This window comes from Typopeltis vanoorti, chromosome 8 (genome assembly GCF_054136105.1).
Source record: "Typopeltis vanoorti isolate ZY-2024b chromosome 8, IOZ_Tvanoo_1.0, whole genome shotgun sequence".
Lineage (NCBI taxonomy): Eukaryota > Metazoa > Arthropoda > Arachnida > Uropygi > Thelyphonidae > Typopeltis > Typopeltis vanoorti.
In genome coordinates this window covers 106360937-106383524 of record NC_143556.1, presented here as the reverse complement: position 1 = coordinate 106383524, position 22588 = coordinate 106360937, and the positions used below count along the sequence as shown (strand labels likewise).

General features: G+C 39.1%; 1 protein-coding gene across 10 annotated transcripts in view; it reads right to left on the bottom strand.

Annotated features, from left to right (window-relative positions):
• The window catches only part of LOC150104251 (uncharacterized), a 1804220-nt gene that overhangs the window by 342552 nt on the left and 1439080 nt on the right, over window positions 1–22588 (bottom strand). For all 10 annotated transcript variants that reach the window (XM_090396244.1, XM_090396248.1, XM_090396245.1 and 7 more), the window contains one exon: window positions 9183–9383. In XM_090396244.1, coding sequence (XP_090252370.1) covers window positions 9183–9383 — 201 coding nt within the window. The remainder of the gene's footprint in view (window positions 1–9182; window positions 9384–22588) is intronic.

Genomic DNA, 22588 nt, shown 5'->3' with positions numbered 1-22588 from the left:
GTATTTTATCTATTTTGTAGGGATTGTAGCCATTGGCTAAGAACGTATGGTGCAGGTATTGGAGTTCAGTGGTCAGAGCTGTATCGTTAGAACAAATGGCCCTGGCTCTGTGTGTAAGTGTTTTTAAAATGCCGTACTGTTGGACTGGATGATAATGTGATTGTTTATGTAGGCATCTTCCTGTGTGTGTGTGTGTGTGTGTAGGCTTTCTGTAAATAGAAGAAGATAGTGATCCATCTAAAAGGCGAGTGACTAATGTGTTCAAGAAATGGTAAACAGTTATTTGATTCTTTTTCTACTGTGAAGTGAATTTTGGGATGTTGGCTGTTTAGGTAGGTGACAAAAGCATCCAAAGTGTCTTGTCCATGGAGCCAGATGGCAAACACATCATCTACATAGCGTAACCACACTTGTGGCTTGTATTATGTAGCTGTGGTAAGTACTTTGTTTTCAAAGTGTTCCATGTACAAATTTGCTGACGGGGGAGAGAGGGGCGAACCCATAGCAGTACCATTAATCTGTTTGTAGAAATTCCCTCCTCCCCACATGTAAAGTAACCTGCATTCATGGTAAATTGAAATAATTCAAAAATATCTGGGGGAAATTCCTGGATAACTGCTGGTTTTTTGTTTTTTTTTTCGTTAGTGGGCGCCAAAAATAGGACTTTAGATCTTTTGTCTTTTGCAATTATATTGTTTCACTCATTCACTGTCACATTTACAAGTGTGTTGTGCTCTGAAGATGCTGAGTTGAAAATCAGCAAAATATAAGCATTAATAAAACATCTTTGTGATAAACGTGGTTGTGGTGTTGTTAATACCGTGAAAAATAAGTCACGAATAACCATCAACACCTAAGCTTATCTGTTAGATTCATTGATATAAAGTACTAAGCGCTGTGGAACTCCGCTTGTAACCTTCTGCTTCCTTGATATTGCCCCACCATACACAACTCCCTGAAACCTATCAGTCAGCCAATCCTGAAACCATTTGACTAACCCGACATTTAAACCCATGTACTGCAACTTAAATATCAGCTTATCGTGTGGCAACCTATCAAACACCTTTGCAAAATCCAATAAAATGGCAGTATATGCCTTTCCCCTAATCAACAGCTCTTGTCACTTTATTATAAAAGGCAATCATATTACCAAAGCAAGAGCATCCGTTAACAAATCCATGTTGATTCTCACAGATAACATTACCCTCATCTGTCCAACGCTGTATATAGTTCCTCAATATTTTCCCCAAGACCTTAACAACTACTAAAAACACACAAACAGGCCTATAATTAGGCACTTCCAGTCTGCTACTACCCTTATGCAGCGGCACTATCTTCTCTTCCTTCCATTCCCTTGGTACCTTTCCTGCAGCCAGACCTTTATTGAAAAGCTAGTTCAACGGAGCTGTCAGTTCTTTAGCACATTCTCTCAAAACCTGTGGTGAAATACCATCCAGTCCAACAGCTTTACTGGTATCCAGAGTACTCAGTATTTGGAACACACTCTCCTCTTGCACCTCTAAACCCTGAACCTGCCCTATCCTGCTAGTATTAAAACCTCCTCCAGGATGAAATACTCCAATACAGTGCTAATTGAACAACTCCACTATGTCCTCTGCATCAGTAACTCTATTTACATTTATATCTTGCAATGACATTCTTCCACAATCGTTTCTCTGCCTACTGGCCACATAGCAAAAAATTCCCTAGGATTTTCTTTGGAACTTATGCCTACCTCTTCTCATATTCCAGTTTTCCCTTCCTCACCATTCTGGTCACTCTCCTGCATCTTATATTCTTCATGTATCTGTCCTCCCTCCCCCCCTCTCCTTATATCTCTTCCATAATCTCTTTTTCAACTGCAGTTCCTGTTTGATATCGTTTGTCATCCACTTTGCACCAAATTGTGTCCGCTTTTTCACCCGTGAAATACAGCTTACTATTGCTGCTAACAAATATTCTTTAACAATTTCCCAGGCACTAACGATATCCTGGCCTTCCAATTCTGCCCTCCATGGAACTACGCCTAGTTGATACCTAAGACTATTATAATCACCCACCTTATAATTCCACATACATTCCCTTTTCTTTGATACACCTGCATGTCTGTTCGTCTTCCACGTCAAAACCACATGGTCACTCTCTCCAACTGGTGGGAGAGATGTCATCTCACTTATTATCAGCTCTTTTGATGCTATGACCAAATCCAAAACATCTTTGTGATAAAAGTGGTTGTGGTGTTGTTAATACTGTGAAAAATAAGTCATGAATAACCATCAACACCTAAGCTTATTTGTTAGATTCATTGATATAAAGTACTGAGCCCTGTGGAACTCCACTTGTAACCTTCTGCTTCCTTGATATTGCCCCACCATACACAACTCTCTGATACCTATCAGTCAGCCAATCCTGAAACCATTTGACTAACCAGACATTTAAACCCTTGAACCTCTTGTTCCCTCTATTACATGATGCCGAAGACATTTGTCCCTCAAGAATTCCAGAAATTCTATCCCCTTCTTGCACTTGCCAAGCTCAACTGCCTAAACATCTCCTGGTCTCCACCCTCTGTGCTCCCAGGTTTATAGTAACACCCCACTAAATATCCTGTCTTGGCCACTTCTACTTCACACCATATGCTTTCAAAACCATTTGTGTCACTGCCTTCCAAAGCATCCACTCTTAGAGGACATGAGTCATCACTTATCATAACCAGTACTCCACCACCATGTTTTCCTTTCCTATCCTGCCAAAAAATGCTGTACCCTGCCACTTCAATTCTGGTTATTATACCATCCTCCGTCAACCATGTCTCAGAGATCCCAATAATCTTTGGCCAAGTTGATCCTCTCAGAGCCACCAATTCATCTCCTTTATTTCGGATACTCCTGGCATTAGTATAGAGTATAAAAATGTCACTGCTTCTATACCTATCATTGTCCCCTCTCGATCCCCCCTGCTCAATGTTACCTGATGTCGTCCCCCTTCCCCCAAACACACATCCCACAAGAGGTCACCCCTGCTACCATCCAACCTGGGAATTCTAGTTTCCCTGCATTCTGAACTGACTCGTTCAGAAAACAGCAATCTTTACAGATACCTTCGTCCTTCCTCATTCAAATGTAAGCACTCTCCAGCATACAGTTCCCTTCGATCCTCAAACGCCCTCCAAGCATCCACATATTCCAATCCTCTCTTCTCACACATTCTGGCTATTATGCGATTCAGTATTGCTGCTCTTCTGCTCAGCTCGTTACTATCATACCTGGGCAACACACATGCACACAATCTTCCCTCTCTGCGTTTTCTTTTCACAACTTCAAGCAAGAATCTCAGATCTCTCGCCGCTCAATTTACACTGCCTCTCAAGTCATTCGTGCTAACCATCACAATCATTTCATCCATCCTTTCACCCCTGTTAATTGCCATAGCCACATTTTCTATCATCCCTCCAGGCAAACACACCTCTGGCATTCTATCTTGCACACCAGAGAACATCGAGTCTCCATACATCACACCTCTAACTACTCTGTGCCTTGATTGCTCACCTGCATCCCTCACTCTCTCTCCTCTAACCCTTTTCTCTGTGTTCCCCTACTTACCTGCTGTCTTCGCATCACTCTGTCCTTGGTTCCATCACTCCTTCGCATTCTTCTCATTTCCTCTCTCTGACTGTTTCCATTCTCCTCTATCATTACCATAACTCTCTCTCACTCCCTCTCTTCTACTGTTTCCATTCTCTCCTCGTCTATCATTCCATACATCTCTCTCATTCCCTCTCCTCTACTGCTCCTATTCTCTCTTCTAGCATTCCCATACCTCTCTCTTATTCCCTCTTTCCTACTGTTTCCATTTTCTCCTCTTATATCATTCCAAAAACTCTCTCTCTCTCCCCTACTCTGATTCGCCTTGCATTTATCTCTTCCATTCTCCTAATCTCATCTTTCATACTTCTCATGTCATTCACAAGACATTCTACCTCCTCTTTCAGCTCATCTCTCTCTCTCTGCAAGTAAGTCACTCTTCATCGAAATTCATTCTCCCAAACAAAACCATCTCCAAAACTTTCACAGTCACTCACGCCTTCCACACTATCGACTATTATTTTCTCATTCATATTTTTTTCTTCATTCTCTCCTATCACACTACTCATCTTCCGATATTCATTATTTTTATTGTTTTGGAATAGCAAGAAATCAGGACCTTTGGATAAGGCATTTATCTTTTCAGGAGTAAGCGGTCAGCAAAAAATACCAACGATGATTTGATCAGGATCTCCAAAAGAAAACATGAGGGAAGATAGTTAATTAGAAGATTAAATTTCAGTTATTACTTATACTGAATTATCACCACTTCACAATTTGATTGGATATTGGATGGGTATAGAAACAATGGCATTTTTATACTTTATACTAATGCCAGGAGTATTCGGAATAAGGGAGAGGAATCGTGGCACTGATAGCATCAGCCTGGCCAAAGATTATTGGGATCTCCGAGACATCGTTGACAGAAGAGGATATAATAACAGGAATAGAAGTTGCTGGGCACAGCATTTTTCAGCAGAATAGGAAGGGAAAGCGTGGTGGTGGAGTACTGCTTATGATAAGTGAAGACCTATGTCCTCTCAGAGTGGAGGCTTTAAAAGGCTGTGACACTAATGATTTTGAAAGCATATGGTGTGCGGTGGAGGTGGGCAAGACAGGATATTTAGTGGGGTGCTGCTACAGATCAAGAAGCACAGAGAGTGAGGACCAGGAGATGTTGAGACAGTTGAGCATGGAAAGTGCAAAAAGAATGATTGTTATGGAAGATTTTAACTACAGCAGTATAAATTGGGGAATGGAAGATGCATGTAGCAATAAGGGAAAGGAATTTCTAGAATTCTTGAGGGAAAAATGTCTTAGGCAACATGTAACAGAGGAAACAAGAGGTTCAAGAGTTTTGGATTTGGTTACAGCATTAGAAGAGTTGATAATAACTGAGATGACCTCTCTCCCACCAATTGGAGAGAGTGACCATATGGTTTTGACCTGGAAAATGAATAGACATGCAGGAGTATCAAAGAGAAGGGAAATGTATATGGAATTATAAAGCAGGTGATTATAATAGTCTTAGACATCAATTTGGAGAAGTTTCGTGGAGGGAGGAATTCGAAGGCCAGGATATCATTAGTGCTTGGGAAATTGTGAAGGAATATTTGTTAGCAGCAATGGAAAGCTGTATTCCACAAGTGAAGAAGAGGACAAAATTTGAAGTAAAGTGGATGACAAACAATATTAAACAGGAACTGTATGTGAAAAAGAGACCATGGAAAAGATATAAGGAGACAGGTGAAGAGATGAGAAGATGCATGAAGAATATAAGATACAGGCCAGGAGAGTGACTGGTATGGTAAGAAAGGCGAAACTGGAATATGAGAAAATCGCCCTTAAATCAAAGGAAAATCCTAGGGAATTTTTTAGCTATGTGGCCAGTAGGAGGAGAAATGACTGTGGAATAATGACATTATGGGATAAAAATGGGAATATAGTGACTGATGCAGAGGACATTGTGAAATTGTTCAATGAACACTTTGTTGGAGTATTTCATCCTGGAGGAGTCAATTTGAATACTAGAGGGATAGGTCAGGTTTGAGGTTTAAAGGTGCAGGAAGAGAGTGTGTTCCAAATACTGAGTACTCTGGATGTCAGTAAAGCTGTGGGACTGGATGGTATTTCACCACGAGTTTGGAGAGAATGTGCTAGGGAACTGCCAGTGCCTTTGGCCTGGCTTTTCAATGAAAGTCTGGCTGCTGGAAAGGTGCCCAGGGAATGGAAGGAAGGTAAGATAGTGCCAGGTGGTAACAGACTGGAAGTGTCTAATTATAGGCCAGTTTGTGTGGCATCAGTAGTTAGTAAGATCTTGGAGAAAGTAGTGAGGGACTGTATACAGCATTGGGCAGATGAGGGTAATGTTATCTGTGAGAGTCAACATAGATTTGTGAAAGGGCGTTCTTATTTTAGCAATATGCTAGTGTTTTATAATAAAGTTACAAGAACATTAGATGAGGGAAAGGCATATGCTGCAATTTTCTTAGACTTAGCGAAGGCATTGACAGAGTGCCACATGATAAGCTGATATTCAAGTTGCAGCACATGGGTCTGGATGTCAGATTGGTCAACTGGATTCAGGATTGGCTGTTCAATAGGTATCAGAGAGTTGTGTATGGTGGAGCAATATCAATGAGGCAGAAGGTTACAAGTGGGGTTGCACAGGGCTCAGTACTGGGACCTATGTTGTTTAACCTTTATATCAATGATATTGTCAGTGGATTGCGGGGGGGGGATGTTCATTTATTTGCAGATGATGTGAAGTGTTATTAGTAACAGTGCAGATGTAGCAGCCCTGCAAGAGGTTTTGAATAAGCTAGATAAATGGGCAAATGAATGGGGGGGGGCCATCGGTTTAATGCAGCAAAATGTAAGGTCTTCAGGTTTGGGAAACATAGATGGGATGCTGCATACTCTATGGGAGGAGTTATACTGGAGGAAGTAGGGGAGACAAGAGATCTGGATGATTGATAGAAATCTGAAATTCAAGGGACATATTGCAAAGGTGGTGAAGGTAACATGGAGGACTGCTGCAATAATGAGAAGGAGATGCTGACCTGCAGAGATAAAAGAGTTATCATTCTGTTGTATAAGACCCTGATCAGACCACACTTAGACTATTGTTCTCAGATCTGGTCCCCAGGATTTGAAGGAGATAAATTAACTGTGGAAAGGGTACAGAGGCGAATAACAAAGATGGTTTCAGGACTGTATAATGTTAGTTATGAGGATCGGCTGAAGGAGTGTGGACTGCATAGTGTGATGGATAGAAGGAGAGGTGATATGATTGAGACTTTTAAACTGTTGGGAGGTGGTTACAGGGTTGACACTGGGGAGTTCTTTTGCTTGGTTGAACAGCGGGAGGGAGTCATGACAAGGGGCCATCCCTGGATGTTACAAAAGGAAACTGTGAGCAAGAGGGTGAGGAGTGGTTTCTTTGCATGGAGGGTGGTTGAACCATGGAATGCACTGCCTGATGGAATGGTGGGAGTGAGAACAGTCAATGCTTTTAAGGAGTGGTATGATAGACTTTGTGCATCCTAGGAGGGACTTCCCTCGATGAGTCTTGATAGACTTGCGTTTCTTAGAAAGGACCTCCTGCGAAGAGTCTTTTGACTCCATGGGAGCCTGAATAATAATAATAACATTTATAGAGGCCAGGGTCATTGATTAAGCTGATGTAAAAGTAGAGACTTGTAAATACAGTGAGATACAGTGGACTTTGAGAGATCAAAAAGTTCTTTAATTTTACAGGAGGTAAGAATTACCTAAGTTGCTCTACACCTCTTAAGGAATATAAGTTGACTAATGTATTTAACCTGTTTCTTATAGTTTACTAAAGATATTGCATTGCTGTGAAATATATTCTCTGTAAAGTTCAGAAATATCTAAAAATTTTATCCTAAGTAAATTTAAATAAAAATTAATACAACATAACACTGACATTAGAAGTGCAAAGCATAAATCCTTTGTCCAAGTATCAAGGGTATCTTCAGTCTAAATTCAAAAATTAATCAAGTTACAACCAACATAACTGAAGAATCAATAATGAGAATGTGTTAATTGCAAGTGAATAAAGTAGAGTAGAATGGAAAACTGCTTTAGAAACCTAAAATGTTTTATATGCTTTTTAAAAAGGAAAAAAACAAAAACAAACTAAGATACGCTGTGCAAAGAAGAACAATCTACCATATAGGGATAATAAATTAAGCTCATCAGATCTATTCATAGATTGAGGCAAAAGGAGTTGTACAAGAACTCCTCCTCAAGCAGTTTAAAAATTGTATCCTTGCTGAGCTTGAGTATTTTTGAGTGTGCTTTTGCATTAAAAGAATCCCTGTTGACACTTTTAAATATGTTTGAATTTTATGGGAATGAAGTGACATCTACTGTGAATGGGTCTGTCTATTATGAATGACTGTATGGGTCTGTTTTAAGGCCATGACTATTTATATTGCACATTCATGTTATTGTGACAGGTACAGTTTGAGATATGTAGTCACTTGCACACGATGCAAAGTTGGAACAAAACTATGAGGAGTTACAAAATATGCTTCTTACAGGATGACTGAACAGTCTGTATGGATAGGTAAATAAGTAGAGTTACAAGTTCAATTGCAAAATGTAAGGTTTGAAATTTGGTAGGCAAGTTTTCCACTAATTGTATCTCTGTATCCAATATATACAGAGATACAATTGATATACAATTAGTGAGAAAGTTCATAATATGTGGAGCAGATGAGAAATCTGGGATTGGTAGTGGACAAGAGCCTTAAATCTGGTGGTCAGATTGCTATAACTGCAATATCAGAAAGGATTATAGCAACAGTGAGAAGGACCTTGACATCATACAAAGAGATTTTATTGTATAAGGACTTTCAAATTTTTTTAAATTAAAAAAGCCGCCATATATGGATTTCTGTATGCACATCTGGTTGCTTGTTTTCAAAGTGATGCAGATATCTAGAGGAGACTGACTAATGCAGTGTTGGGTCTCTGGAATATGGAATATTAAGATGGATTACAGGAATGCAATTTGCAGAGCCTTGAGAAGAAAAATGGAATGGGTATGATTGAGACATATAAGTTGGTGGGTTGTTACCCAAATTAATGAGAACGAGATTTTCTATAGAATGGAGGAAGCAGAAGTAGAAGAAGAAACTATCCTTGAACATCTGTGTATATAATATAAAGAGTGTGTGAGCAAGGGAGTGGAGAGCTGGGCAAGTTCTCTGCATGGAGAGTGGTTGATACCTGAGAATGTGGTGGGGGTAGAAATAGCCAATGAGTTTAATGTGCAATTTGGTATCTATGTGTGTGAGGACATTCCATAAGTAACTGTAGACTTCGACTCCATTGAAGTCTACAATTAATAATTATAATGAATTTATTATGAAAAAAGTTTAAAACAAACAACTCAATAAAAAAAAACAGCATTCATTCAATTTTATCAAAATAGATTAATGAATTAATTTCCACTGGAAATTCTCCAGAGTCAAGATATATATTCTTTTTTTTTTTAAATAAAAAAAGTAATCAATAGTTCTTTGAACATAACAGATAATCCGAAGTGAATAAAAAACTATGACTGACCTTTATCTTCAGAATGCTCCTCTGTGACTTCTTCAGGCTCTGCTGTAGTACTGGAGACAGTAGCTGTTGTTGGTTCTGACTTCTCATCATATGGGAGACTTGAAACTGAAACTTGACTTGTATCCATTTCTCCTGATAACCATGTTTCTGATTCAGTTAATTTAGTTGCTTCCCTAATTTCTTGAGGTATATCTTCCATTTCTGAAAATTATTCAAGATCCATTGAAGAAGCATATATGCACTAGAAATAGCATAATATAACTTGAAAGGTATTCAATATAAATGGAGCAAAGCACATCTGTTCACCCTCAAAGAGGTGAAAAGCTAATACATGAGGTAAAAATGCTTTCTGCTTCTTCGAGGAGAATGTTGACAGATCTACCAATAGGTTACGATAATTTGCATGCAGAAGAAACATTATACATGCCAGGATGCTCAAGAGGATGAAGCCAGTCCTTTGAAGAACAGATGAAGGTTGCTAGCTTGATGTGTGATTTGAAAGTGGGATGGAGATTGTATTTGTATATAATCTCTGCCTGGGATGTTTTCTAGAAACGTGATCAATATAGTAATACATATGATAAAGAGCCAAGAGGCTATTTTTCTGGCAGCATAAATTAAGTTAAGGGGATAATAAATCCCTCATTATTTCAAAGCCGGATACAAAACTCGGAGAATGAAATCTAAGAGTTTCATGCTGAAGAACTATCAGCAAGTCCAAGCGTAAGTCAACACCTGAGTATTACAACACTAGGGCAACTCGGAGCAAAGGTGGAGCAAGATCCGTCACTGTCCTTAATATTTTCTCATAATGTAAAACGCAGCTCCTAGGAGATGTATTACTGTTTCACATTATGAGGAGAGGTCACTACCCATACCGGTTTCGACCTTTATTGAGGTCTCATCAGTGAGTAGGCAGACCTGGAATACCAAGGTTTAAGTGAACCGAACTTATATATACCCCTACTAACGAATTGCCAGGAAATAGACAACAGAATTAGCAAGCTGGTATGGCAGGAAGTCAACTGAATAATGCATATGGAATAAGAGAGAATTCAGTCAAACACTAAACTAGCTATATATAAGACAGTGTTCAAACCAATTTTAAGTTATGCATTTAGCAGCTGGGTAGAAATAAATTATTTGATCAAATACTAGAGATTACAGAGTATGGGAGTTCTGAGAAAGATTAGGGGAGTGAACAGACTGCATCAATGGCAGTACCATGTTAAAATTAGGGTATTAGGAAAGTACTCAACATTGTTAGCATTCAGGTATATGGCTTAGCAGAGCAAATCTCAGGTGATATGTCACTTAAATAGAATGGGAGAGAAGAAAGTCATCAAAGCAAGTGTTATTTTCCAAGTTGGAAGGAAAAAGATCCAGAGGAAGACAAAGATCTAGGTGGGCTGATACAGTAAGAGGTGCCTTATAAGTCAGACATATAAGATCTGATAATATTGGAGTCTTGAGAGAAGATAACAGATTAATTTGGATGAAAATTGTTGTTAAAAAGTTAGTAACAATGTAACCTTTTCATAATTTGAGCTGTGCAGAAGAAAGTGATTTTTAATCGGTGAATAGTCCGCTTTTTTCCCCGTTTTTCTACGTTTTTGAGTGCTAAATTGTTTCTCTGAATACGAGTGTACTTCAGTGGTTGTTTTTTGGAAGTTAGTTGCTGTCGCGATATAATATATTTTGGTACCGTCGGAATCGAACGCGTAACGGTGGAAGACAAAACGAAGCTAAGTTACTGTATTTAGTTATATTTCATTTTATTTAATTATATTTAGTACTTAAATGTTCTGATGTTTGTACTTTTTTCCCTCTTATTTATTAATTGAATAATTATTAAAGATTACGCTACTCGGCAGTAAGGAATGATGGTGGATTCAGTAGCAGTCGCAAGTGGCGTAACGCCAAGTCCTCCGCCATTTAAGAACTCAATTATTAGCAATATCATAAGGGACTTTGTGGCATGCAGTACTTGCGGCATGTATGCTTCTCGTGAATTACGTATGTGGCTTGTTAAAGAGAGTGGAGAGCGTATGTGTGCAAAATGCAGGCAGTTGGAGGAAATAAGTACATTAGATATATTGATATCCGACTTTGTTGCTCCAGGAACGGGGAACGAATGTAGGAAGACAAGTAGTATGATAGCAGAGAATGAGAAAATAATAGTTGATAGTGTGGAAGGTGTGAGTGACTGTGGAAGGTTAGGAGATGGTTTTGTTTGGGAGAGTGAATTTAGATTAAGAGTGACTGACCTGCAGAGGGAGATTGATGAGTTGAAAGAGGAGGTGGAATGTCTTGTGAATGAGAGCAGAAGTATGAAAGATAAGATTAAGAGAATGGAAGAGATAAATGCAAGGCGAATCAGAGTAGGAGAGAGAGAGAATTTAGGGAGTATGAGTGAGGGGTATGGGGGTGCTAGAAGAGGAGAGAATGGAAACAGTAGAAGAGAGGTATGGGAATGCTAGCAGACGAGAGGATGGAAACAGTAGGAGAGACGGAATGAGAGAGAGATATGGAAGTGCTAGAAGAGGAGAGAATGGAAACGGTAGGAGAGATGGAATGAGAGAGAGAGGTATGGGAATGCTAGAAGACGAGCGGATGGAAACAGTAGTAGGAGAGAGAGAATGAGAGAGGGATATGGAAGTGCTAGAAGTGGAGAAAATGGAAACAGTAGGAGAGAGGGAATGAGAGAGATGTATGGGAGTGCTAGAAGAGGAGAGAATGGAAACAGTAGAAGAGAGAGGTATGGGAATGAAAGAAGAGGAGAGAATGGAAACAATAGGAGCGAGGGAATGGTAAGAGGTATAATGTATGGCGACTCAATGATCCGTGGTGTTCAAGATAGGATGCGTGAGGAGTGTTTGCCAGGAGGAACAATAGAAAGGGTGGCTATGGCAATTAAGAGAGGTGAAAGGGTGGATGAGATGATTGTGATGGTAGGAACGAATGACTTGAGTGGTAATGTAAGTCGGGCAGCGAGAGATATGAGATTTTTGCTTGAGACTGTACGGAAGAAGACAGAGAGAGGAAAAATAGTATGCGTGTTGCCTAGGTATGATAATGATGAGCTGAGCAGAAGAGCGGTGATATTGAATTGGCATAATAGCGAGAATGTGTGACAAGAGAGGACTGGTATATGTGGATGCCTGGAGTGTGTTTGAGGAAAGAGAAGAGTTGTATGCGAGAGACCGTTTACATCTGAATGAGGAAGGACGTAGGCATCTGGAGAGATTGCTGTTCTGAACGAGTAAGTGTGTCCCAGGGAGGATGAGAGCAGGGGTGGCCTCTTGTGGGAATGGATACTTGGGAGAAGGGAGACAATGTCAGGTAACACTGAGCCCAGTGGAGTCCAGAAGAGATAATGCTGGGTATAGAAACAATGGCATTTATATGCTGTATACTAATGCCAGGAGTATCCGGAATAAGGGAGAGGAATTGGTGGCGCAGATAGCATCAGCCTGGCCAAAAATTATTGCGATCACTGAGACATGGTTGACAAAAGGGGATATAACAACAGGAATAGAAGTCGATGGGTATAGCATTTTTCGTCAGGATAGGAGGGGAAAGTGTGGTGGTGGGGTACTGCTTATGATAAGTGATGACCTATGTCCTCTAAGAGTGGAGAATTTGGAAGGAAGTGAGACAAATGATTTTGAGAGCATATGGTGTGAGGTAGAGGTAGGCAAGACAGGATATTTAGTGGGGTGTTGCTACAGGCCCAGGAGCACAGAGGATGGGGACCAGGAGATGTTTAGACAGCTAAGTTTGGCAAGTGCAAGAAGAATGATTGTTATGGGAGATTTTAACTACAGTAGTATAAATTGGAGAGAGGAACATGCATGTAGCAATAGGGGAATGGAATTTCTAGAATTCTTGAGGGACAAATGTCTTAGGCAACATGTAACAGAGGGAACAAGAGGTTCAAAAATTTTGGATTTGGTTATAGCATCAGAAGAGTTGATAATAACTGAGTTGACGTCTCTCCCACCAGTTGGAGAGAGTGACCATATGGTGTTGACTTGGAAAATGAATAGACATGCAGGGAACTAAGAGACGGGAACTTATGTGGAATTATAAGGCAGGTGATTATAATAGTCTTAGACGTCAACTTCGGGAAGTTTCATGGAGGGAGGAATTGGAAGGCCCGGATATCACCAGTGCGTGGGAAATTGTGAAAGAATATTTGTTATCAGCAATGGTAAGTTGTATACCACGAGTGAAGAAGAGGATGCAATTTGGAGTAAAGTGGATGAGAAACAATATTAAACAGGAATTGCATGCGAAAAAGAGACCATGGAAGAGATATAAGGAGATAGGTGAAGAGATGCATGAGGAATATAAGACACAGGCCAGAAGAGTGACTAGTGTGGTAAGGAAAGCGAAACTGGAATATGAGAGGAGATTGGCCCTAAGATCCAAAGAAAATCCTAGGGAATTTTTTAGCTATGTGGCCAGTAGGAGGAGAAATGACTGTGGAAGAATGATATTGTGGGATAAAAATGGGAATAGAGTGACTGATGCAGAGGACATAGTGGAATTGTTCAATGAACACTTTATTGGAGTATTTCATCCTAGAGGAGTCAGTTTTAATGCTAGAGGGATAGGACTGGTACGAGGTCTGGAGGTACAGGAGGAGAGTGTGTTTCAGATACTGAGTACTCTGGATGTCAGTAAAGCTGTGGGATGGGACTGGATGGTATTTCGCCACGAGTTTTGAGAGAATGTGCTAGGGAATTGACAGTACCTTTAACGTGGCTTTTCAATGAAAGTCTGGCTTTGGCAAAGGTACCCAGGGAATGGAAGGAAGGTAAGATAGTGCCATTGCATAAAGGTGGTAACAGACTGGAAGTGTCTAATTATAGGCCAGTCTGTGTGTCATCAGTAGTTGTTAAGATCTTGGAGAAAGTAGTGATGGACCGTGTACAGCATTGGGCAGATGAGGGTAATGTTATCTGTGAGAATCAACATGGATTTGTAAAAGGACGCTCTTGTTTTAGCAATATGCTAGCCTTTTATAATAAAGTTACAAGAATATTAGATGAGGGAAAGGCATATACTGCAATTTTCTTAGACTTGGCAAAGGCATTTGACAGGGTGCCACATGATAAGCTGATATTTAAGTTGCAGCACATGGGTCTGGATGTCAGATTGGTCAACTGGATTCAGGATTGGCTGTCTGATAGGTATCAGAGAGTTGTGTATGGTGGAGCAGTTTCCAGGAGGCAGAGGGTTACAAGTGGGGTCCCACAGGGCTCAGTACTAGGACCTATATTGTTTAACCTTTATATCAATGACATAGCTAGTGGATTGCAGGGGGATATTCAGTTGTTTGCAGATGATGCGAAGCTGGGAAGGATTATTAGTAATAGTGCAGATGTGGTAGCCCTGCAAGAGGATTTAAATAAGCTAGATAGATGGGCAAATGAATGGAGGTATCAGTTTAATGCAGCAAAATGTAAGGTCTTGAGGTTTGGGAAACATCGATGGGATGCTGCATACTCTATGGGAGGAGTTATACTGGAGGAAGTAGGGGAGACAAGAGATCTGGGGTTGATGATTGATAGAAACCTGAAGTTTAGGGGACATATTGCAAAGGTGGTGAAGGTAACACAGAGGATTGCTGCAATTATGAGAAGGACACTGACCTGCAGAGATAAAAGGGTTATCATTCCATTGTATAAGTCTCTGATCAGACCACACTTAGACTATTGTTCTCAGATTTGGTCCCCAGGATTTGAAGGGGATAAATTAACTGTGGAAAGGATACAAAGACGGATGACAAAGATGGTTTCAGGACTGTACAAGGATAGTTATGAGGATCGGCTGAGAGAATGTGGACTGCAGAGTTTGGTGGATAGAAGAAGGAGAGGTGATATGATTGAGACTTTTAAACTGTTGAGAGGTGGTTACAGGGTTGATACTGGAGAGTTCTTTCGCTTGGTTGATCAGCAGGAAGGAGTGATGACAAGAGGCCATCCCTGGAAGTTACGAAAGGAAACTGTGAGCAAGAGGGTAAGGAGTGGTTTCTTTGTGTGGAGGGTGGTTGAGCCGTGGAATGCATTGCCTGATGGAGTGGTGGGAGCGAGAACGGTCAGTGAGTTTAAAGAGTGGTATGATAGACTTTGTGTTTCTCAGGGGGGGACCTCCCCTCAGTGAGTCTTGACAGACTTTATGTCTTAGGAAGGACCTCCCTCGATGAGTCTTTTGACTCCTTGGAGGCCTGAATAATAATAATAATAATAATAATAATATCCTGCTCCCCCACCCCCAACTGGGGGTACATGTCACCAATTTGATGATGGTTTTTAAACTTTCATTTGCTGTGGTTTTTATTTATTTATTCATATGACATTCCCCTATTCCTTAGGATGGTTGAGTCCTTCTAATGAGGGATTAAGTATGTACTTTATGACTGTAAATCCATGTGTGTGTGTATTCACAGGCCAGTTTGCCTGTTCTGAGGGATGAAAGACCTGAGTTTCCAGTTGAAAAAACCCTTTACTCTCCATATGAGACAGCTAACTCACCTTTAGTTGAAAGCGATTAGATAAAGGTTCCTCACATCATAGAACAGAATCGAACCCAGGTCTTTCCAACAAAGGGCTTCGTCTATACCGAGCTACGGAGGCGCTCATTTACTGTGGTGAAGCATAGCTATTCCCCTCCCCGCCCTTCCCCATTTCATTATTATGTACAAGGTATCTAAGGCACAGTAAGCTACACCTGACTGACCATAATTGTGGTGGTGGATGCATTTCTCCTGTTATTCAAGGCAGACCTCCCTGTTTGTTCATAGTGTCACAAGTTGCAAGAAGCGCTGAACACACCTGGATAGGGAGGGGTAGAAGTTGATCCTTATCAGAGAGAATAAGGGCAGCCAACTTCATATGTTGCTTATTATATATTATAAATGGCAAGAAATTATATTCTTGTTTTAATTCCTTTACAAAAGTGTATGCAAATAAAGTTTGCACACGAACTATCTTCTATTAGTCTACTTCTCTGTAGAGGATGTCATATCATATCAATCAATTTCCTCAGTACCCCCATTCATATCGATTGTCTCAGTATACTATTCACATCAATTGTCTCAGCATCTCATTTATATAAATTGCTCAGAACCCTATTATGCAAAGCATACTTCCTTTTTGATATGTAAATTGCTATGCATTATGGGAAAGGTCACTCTTCAGACCTGTTTCGATCTTTAATAAAGTGAAAAAGTAAAGCCGTGCTCATCATATGCCTAGAGTAGTTGGTATAGGGTGCAAGAGAGCGTGATAGCATTAGGTTCTCTTGCACCCTATACCAAGAGAGCCTGATAGTATGAAATAAAAGACAGATAGATAGTATGAAAGATAGAGAAAAGGCCTCAGCTCTTTTATATCATCAGTTTTCCTTTTTCGCCAGTCTCATGCAGATGAACAACCAAAAGACCAATTGAAACTAAAGCGCAAAGATGACTGATACCCAGGTGGTTAACCTTATATTATGAGTTAACATGGTCTTATGGTCAGCTGCAGCTGACCATAAGACCCCACTGAACAAAAAGATGGAACCATTTAAAAAATCTCTCATATTAAAAATAGACAGAATTTTAACTTCTCCTGGTGAATATTGCATAATGTGGGTAGTCTACACCACCTAGCCAAAAATTAGATATCTCCTATAATGCTTCTCTCTAAATACAAAAATCGTCTGACTGAACAATAAAATTTCCACAATACAATATTATAAACCATTTGTATGTCATATTGCTGGTTTACAAATCCATGTTCTTTGTAACCTTCCATAAATGGTATTTTAACACGTTCGCTGCCACACTCCTCGGGTATAGTTTGTTACCGCATGCCAAGCACTTTCACTTCTTCAAGGTCAGTATGAGTAATCTCGTAGCTGGCTTATTAGACAGAATTTTGTTTCATATGCTAACTACGAGTAATCTCGTATCACGCCACCTATATATTACATGTGCTGACAACTGTGTAACTTGAGTTCAGAGCCAGTGATGTTCAGCATTCAGTGCAGTAAGGTTTATTGCATCTAGTCTCTAAAAATCTTCAATTATGCCATGGCCAGTAAAAGAAAGCTTACTGATGAAGAATTAGAAGCTTACACTAATATGAGCAATGATGAATGGACAGAATTATTTGGTTCCGATTCCAAAGATGATTATAATCATACAGACGACTCTAGCAGTCGTCTGTATGAAAAAAAAGTATTGCCCGACAAAGCCATGCAGAGTATGTACATGAAACAAACAACAACGGGAAACACGTTATTATTGTGATGTGTGTCAGGATAAACCACCATTGCGCATGGAAAATTGTTTTAAAGTGTACCATTCATAATTTGATTTACAAATTATGGGTTATACTATGGATTAACTCTTGCTTGGCATAGGAGGTCGTTAATTAACATATGAGTATATTCGTAGTTGGCTTGTGAGGCTCATATATAATATACTATACTTGTGCTGAAATTATTTTCCTTCTACCAAGCCTCCAGACGTGCTCTCCACTTTACTCACAAGCCAAGGATCATCCAAATTAAGGTGCTTATACTACAGGTTAACTCGTGCTTGGCATAGGAGGTCAGTAATCTACATACGAGTATATTCATAGTTGGCTTGTGAGGCTCATATACCAACTACGAGTATACTCATAGTTGGCAGTGAACGTGTTAATTCATTAATTATAAAAATCACAATTCTCTTCCCATTGCCGTTAGGTGGTGGGTACTGCAAAAAAATAACCTGTTCTGTTATAAATAATGGAATGTCCAACACATTACATAATCTGTTTCCAAATACGCAGGACAAGAGGGCAGCTGTAAAATGCATGTTCTACTGTTTCCAATCGGTAACAAATATCACAGATTGGATCTGTGATGTTCAAGTACCTCCATTTCATGGTATTCACCGAAAGGCAGCAAATATGCAATTCTCTAAGCAAGATCCTGTAATAACTTTCCAAAAATTCGATATTTCCTATAATGCTTCTTTCTAAATACAAAAATCGTCTGACTGAACAATAAAATTTCCACAATACAATATTATAAACCATTTGTATGTCATATTGCTGGTTTACAAATCCATGTTCTTTGTAACCTTCCATAAATGGTATTTTAACACGTTCGCTGCCACACTCCTCGAGCATAGTTTGCTACCGCATGCCACGCACTTTCACTTCTTCAAGATCAGTACAAGTAATCTTGTTGCTGGCTTATTAGACAGAATTTGTTTCATATGCTAACTACGAGTAATCTCGTATCACCCCCACCTATATATTACATGCGCTGACGACTGTGTAACTTGAGTTCAGAGCCAGTGAAGTTTGGCATTCAGTGCAGTAAGGTTTATTGCATCTAGTCTCTAAAAACCTTCAATTATGCCATGGCCAGTAAAAGAAAGCTTACTGATGAAGAATTAGAAGCTTATACTAATATGAGCAATGATGAATGGAAAGAATTATTTGGTTCCGATTCCAAAGATGATTATAATCATACAGACGACTCTAGCAGTCTAAGATTAATAAGACTAAATAAAACTTCCAATAGATTTCCCTCTCTCTCACGAGCAAAGTTTCTTTTATCAATGTTTACTTTAACAGTCGTGGTTTGTAAGTAACTGATATGTGCTTTTATTGCCTTAAATTATTTTCCCGCTCACAAGTCCGATTTATTTAAGAACAGTGCAGTCGTAAAATAAAAGATCAGGCACTCTTTTAACAAATAATTAAAACACATTTATTTACAAATTATACATGAATTAAACAATAGGGAGATTGCTTTCTCTATCCATTTATAAAATCTTTAGCATAAATTAGAACCTTTTTACTTTAACACTAATTAACTTCTTTAACTCACAATCTTATTTACTCTCCGCTTACAAATTCAACTTATTAAACTTCTAGTTTACTTGCAAAGAGGTTAGCTAACTCTCTGTTAAGTTATCTTTACAATTTTTATATCAACTTCCAACATGCCAATCGATTCTCTTAATGACACTTCTTACTGCTATTAACCAATTTCTTAAAAGTCTTTCTATAACACACTATAAGAGGAATTGTACAAAAGTATGGACCTTACAAAGGCTCTGTATTGCACATTCAGTCAAAAGTCTTGCACAAAACATTCTAAGGCAATTCTTTCATCTCAGACCTTGAGCTTCCTCAGGAATGTCTGGCTTTAGTAATATCTCAATGGGAAAATAGTGGGCTATGGACTGTGACCTGCAGTACTCATACAGCTCCGGCAAAAGGTTGCTCTTCCACAGTGAAAAGAAAAACTTTAGAGAGAAGCTGTTTCGGGTAATTTACATCGCCTTTTCTCCTCTGCATTGGCTCACCGAAAATGCCTGGACAACTGCCGTCTCCAATAGCTCGAATTGCCACCTTCAAGAAACTGAAACTGCCATGAACTCTCAACCGGGATTCCTTTCTCTGGCGTCTGGAAGCCTTTCCTTTTTCGGCAACGTCTGAAAGCCCTCTCTCTCTCTCTCTGGCCTGGAAGCTCCTCTTTCTGGCAACGATTGGAACCAGGAAGCCCCTTATGCTTGGCTCAGTCCCTTTTATTTTGCGATCTCGCGACCTTGCACTAAGGGTAGTAAATCCCAAAGAATTCGGCATGATTCTTTTATCTTCTTTTAAGTTTAACCTGCTCTTTGTTCTCATCCGTGCAATCTTTCGATCGTATTTTGCTGGGCACAGAAACTTGTCTCTAAAACTAGCAGACCTCGTTGATACTTTGCTTCTCCTTTCGGGGCCGCAGAAACTTCTCTAAACCTAGCGGCACTCTTAGATACTATCTTTAAAGGTGTTAGCACAGTAAGCAACTCTTATATACAAAACTAGTAAACAACTTTTCCTGCGCTCTTATACATAACTATATACATATACAAAGTTCCCCTGGGAAAGCATTGCCTTTGTTCTGATGTTAAAACAGTAAATACATTCACTTTTCACAGGGTTAACTACATTAATATTTTGCAATAGAAACAAAAAAGGTTATTTACAGTTCTCATGGGACTTGACCTATGTAAAAAATCGATGTAAAGTTCTTTGATAATTTTAAGCTACATCGAGTTTTTACAATCCCTCCTGTTAGAGTATCCTTGGAACTTCAATAGGTTATGAAACAAACTGTTGTTACCACTGCAGAACTTCACACCAAAACACATTAAAGATTTCTTTATACTAAATTTTACTTTTTTAATTGAAAGAATGTCAATACCAGAATGTTGTAGTATACGGGAACAATCTCAGTTTTTGGACCTTTATAATCATTTACTCCAAACAGGGGAAGATGAAAACCCAGGTAGTACCAGATAAGGCCTGCACATGTGTGATTGGTCTGCAACATTTTATGGATTTTTGAAGCTGTATTGCAAAATAGCAGAATTTTAAGACTAGATGCACAAATCTTCCATGCTTCTTTGATAGTTGAAGAAATTCTTTTATAACTTCTTTATATCAGCTCAACCAAAAAAAATTACACAGGCTTACTATATAATTGCTTTTCTTCAGCTTCTGTGATGTCTGTAATATTTATTATGTACAACTGAGCAGGGAAGATTATGGTTTTGAGTACTTTTGGGAATTTACATACAAGAACATTGAAACCTGGAGAAAAGGAAAGTGGCCCAATTTTACAGTCTTCTAAGGTTTAAATGTTTTTGTATATAAGTTCTTGAACTGGTAATATTGGATAAGTGGAGAAGGGAATTCCAAGTATAATGAGGGCTGTCTCTTAGAGGTTAGTCCCAAAGGAATGCTTCCAAGATCCCACTTTCTGAAAACATTTAATTTTGTCTTGTCTGCATTAGCAGTCAATCCACTGATCTTACTGAATTTTTCCAAAATGCCAAAAAAGATGTATATGGAATTATTATCTACAATATAATCCCACTACATCATCAACGTATCCTAATACCTTATTTTTCTTCATATTTGAAGGAACTGTTATTCCTCACACAGCACATGTATTGTCGACTTCCTGTAAGAAAGGTTCAACAACCAATGCAAAGAGCAATGGACTAAGAGGGCAACCTTACTTAACTCCTTTTTGAATATTGAATGCCTGACAGGAATCCATTAACTAGGAGGTGAGTAGCTGAGAGTCATTACCGTTATTAAAGGAGCATATAGGCTCCTTTAATAATGGTAGCAGCTTTTTACCCACAGTCTTTTTCATATTAATTAAGCGGAGTAGATCACATAGTAGAAACAAATTAAATTCTATTACTTAGCATGGAACTCAATACACCTGTATGCTTTTAAGTATGTTTCTCATTCCCACACCAATTTTCTGGAGGATGTGGAACAGAAACGCATGCCAGACATTATCAAATGCTTGAGTAAGTTCTACTAATTGGACTGCCATTAGATGCTTTTTCATATTAACTAAGTGGAGTAGATCACGTAGTAGAAACAAATTAAATTCTATTACTTAGCATGGAACTCCATACACCTGTGTGCTTTTAAGTATGTATCTCATTCCCACTTTGAGCCTGTTATTGATAATGCAGAAAAATAGCTTGTAATCAGTATTAGATAGAGAAATAGGTCTTCAGCTACTGATTAAGGTATGATCTCTATTAGATTTTGGAATGAGGATGGTGTGGCTTGCTACAAATTCACCTGGTATGTGTCCTGAGGAGGGAAAAGAATTAAACAGTATAACTATAATGGGAAAAATAAAATCCCAGGCCTTGCAGTAAAGTTCTATCCCTAGACCATCAGGTCCTGGGAATTTTCTTGTCTGGCATTCTTTATAGGCTGTGGTATATGCTGTAATGGGTCTATCAAGCTCATCTTTCATATGAACAGGAAAGCCATTAATGTTCCAGTAGTTATAATTTCCCACAGTACTATTGTCTTCAAACAGATTTCTGTAGTGTTTTTGAAAGGAGTTAAGGATTTCCGGAGTAGTGGACATGTCTTCACCATCAATGGAGATTTAAGTCCTTTCTTCATGGAATTTAGTGAATTGTCTATTGAAGAATGCAGCTGAAGGGCTATCTGCTAAGTGCTGCTGTATTCTTATTTCAAAATTTCTTTCTTCTACTTGTTTCTGCCTTTCCTCTTCTATTTCTACGATAATGTTTCTAACGATGTTGCTACATTCTATACCAATGTGTTGGTTTGCTGCGAACTAGCTTTTCTCTTTATACAGGTCTTTCAACTTTTTTATTTTGAGGAAAGTCTGTTCCTTTCCCCATATTCTGTTTTACTGTTTATTTGAATTTTAACCACATATTCCAATTACAGGTAACATTATTCCAATCTGAACAGAGGATCTGGAATTTGGCTGAAAAGATCAATAGAAAATTTGGTTGAAGTCACCATTGTCCAGAACTGATCTCTACTTGTTCCATGCAGTAGAACTTAAGT